Below are 2,440 nucleotides of genomic sequence, written 5' to 3' on the forward strand. Positions count from 1 at the left end.
CATGCTGCATCATTCACAATTGGATCCTGCAATGGAGAGTTGATGAATTTGTGCCGGAGGAGGAAGATGTGACTCCTGATGAGGTGATCAGCTCCGACCATGGTGTGGAGGCATTCGACAACAAAGCATGGAAGAACAAAAAGTCAAAGTGGGCTCAGGCAATGTGGGATAATAGAGGTCAGACAAGAATCAGAAGCATAAGAACAAGAGGAGGAAGAAGAAAGAGGCAGCAACAGAAGCGAGTAAGAGGAAGCAGCACATCAGCAGCAGAGGGATAGGAAGAGAAAGATGATGAAATCGCACCTAGTTAGCATCATTGAACTTTCCTTATTCCGCCATGTTGGCTCTTAATAATTTGTACTGTCATTTGCTAGTAGCTAGGGTAAACTGCCATTTATTTTCTAGTTAGGACAAGACAATGTCCAGTGTGTGTAGTAAGATCACCACTAGTGAGAAGTGATGATCGCATCTTTAGCCGTTTGCAACCCAACAACATGTTGTTTGTTTAGCAACAGCGACGCATGCAACCAAACAGCGTGCTCACTAGTTGATTTCCTCGTACAGAAAGTTTAATGCAGGCAACCAAACTACATGCATATGTTGGTTTTTAGTCAGCATTTGCTCAATCAGGCTCAACTAGAACAAGAACAAGTAGGCAAAATGCCGGTGAACCAAATACGCCCCCGTGCACCGTGTGGACACGTTTGGAACAAAGTCGTCAGTCCGGGCCAAGATTCCTCCGTCGCCTTCCTCCGTCCATCACTTGTCGACAGCAACTGGCCACCGTGATTCCGTACTCACTCACCTGTGTGTCGCGCACTTGGCTGGCACATAATCTAACTTGGCCGCCACTTGAGACTCGCCTGGGACGGCAGAGACGCGACGACTCTTGAAGCAACCGCTCCTCCCTTCCCCTGCTCTACACCAACCCCCACGGCCGGCCCCAATCCAACCAGACCCTGCCGCTGGCCTCAGTCGAGGGAGGCGGAGCGGACGCAGCCAACCACTCGGGCGGCGGAGCGAGCTGATGGCCGGCCCGGGCGCCGACGAGCACCAGAAGCGGCGCCGGGGGCGGCCCTCGCCCGCCGATCTGCTCCTCAACTGCGACCTGCCCCCTCCGGCCAAACTCTTCGGCCCCCTCCCGACTCTTCTTCACAGGTAAGGCGCGTCCCCTTCACGGATTGGCCATGGCGCATCGCTCAGCTTTTTTTCTTGTTCTCTTTTCGCGCGAGGAAAGATTGGAGAGCGCGGCGGGGGCGGATAAGAAGGGCGACGGCGGCAACGAGGAGCTGCGGCGGGCGCTGCGGCTGTCGCAGTCGCGGGCGCGGGAGGCGGAGCGGAAGCTTGCCGCGGCCAGCGGAGGCCTGGCAGCGCTGCTCGTGCGGGACTCGGTGCTGCTCTCGGCGCACCGCCGGTGGGTCATGATGCTCGAGGCCGAGAACTCCGCGCTCAGAGCCGCCGGCGCCGAGCCTGAAGATGATGAGGAAGATGGGGATGCCGCCCGGCGCGGCGTCGCCGCCGCGTGGTGGGTCGCGCTGGCGGTCTGCGTCGTCGGCCTCGCCCTCGGCAACCTCCTGCTCTGAGATTAACCATGTATCCTTATTAAGTTTCAGTGATTTCCTTCTGTGAATCATGCTCTGAAATTGAAAATTAACCATCCATCCTTACAGCTTCAGTGATCCATAGTTGGGTCACAGTGGCTGATTGTGTGAGAATGTTAACATCTGCTTGATGTTCTGCATTGGAAGCTCGTGTTGTTGTAGATCAATAGACGAAATCTGCTTGATTGGTCCGGAAGCCGCCGTAACCATCTCTGCACCTATCATCTACTCTATCAGGAGATTCATGACAGTGACCTGCCTCTTACAGTACAATTTAGCCTGGTTTGGATAACTGTGGCCTTCAAGTCGTGTTGAATATGGAAAGCTTCTCTAGCCATGGCATAGTGATCCATGACAGATGACTGACTGCGACATTTCTTCAGGTTGGAATTGGTGGCTAATCAATTATGGAGGCCTTGTTTGTTCTATTTGGTCTTTCAGCTGATGGTGCTGTCCTTCAGGTCGCCTGGTTGCAGCTTATGTTGAGTGTCAGCAGTTCAGCCTTCCTTTGCCATGTTTATTAGATGTTTTTATCTCCCCAGTTTGTGTCCGGAATTTGATGTAATCTGTGAGGGCTTCCAGTCTGAGAGTGACCTCAAGTTATGTAAATGATGGAATTTGTTCAACAAATGATGCCTCTAGGCATCATTGTCGTGCTTCTCCAGATATTGTCCTCCTCTGCCTCTATCACCTCGAAGAGGCGCACGTGCTTCGCCTCGTTAACGCGGAGCTGCCAATACTCGCGATGTCGCCCATGGACGCGCACACCGCCCAAATTTTCAGTTTTTCTTTTCTTTTCGAGAAGTATGGTTGTGCTTTCCGCGGAAGCAAATCTGTAC

General features: G+C 53.1%; 1 protein-coding gene across 1 annotated transcript; it reads left to right on the top strand.

The window, feature by feature from the left end:
- The first annotated feature begins 824 nt into the window (after positions 1-824).
- On the top strand, positions 825-1,792 carry LOC125523795. Its single transcript, XM_048688868.1, has 2 exons — positions 825-1,158; positions 1,238-1,792. Exons 1-2 carry the CDS (start codon positions 1,028-1,030, stop codon positions 1,581-1,583), a joined length of 477 nt encoding a protein of 158 aa, XP_048544825.1. The 5' UTR covers positions 825-1,027; the 3' UTR covers positions 1,584-1,792.
- The last annotated feature ends 648 nt before the right edge of the window (positions 1,793-2,440 follow it).

This window comes from Triticum urartu, chromosome 7 (assembly GCF_003073215.2).
Source record: "Triticum urartu cultivar G1812 chromosome 7, Tu2.1, whole genome shotgun sequence".
Taxonomy (NCBI): Eukaryota; Viridiplantae; Streptophyta; class Magnoliopsida; order Poales; family Poaceae; genus Triticum; species Triticum urartu.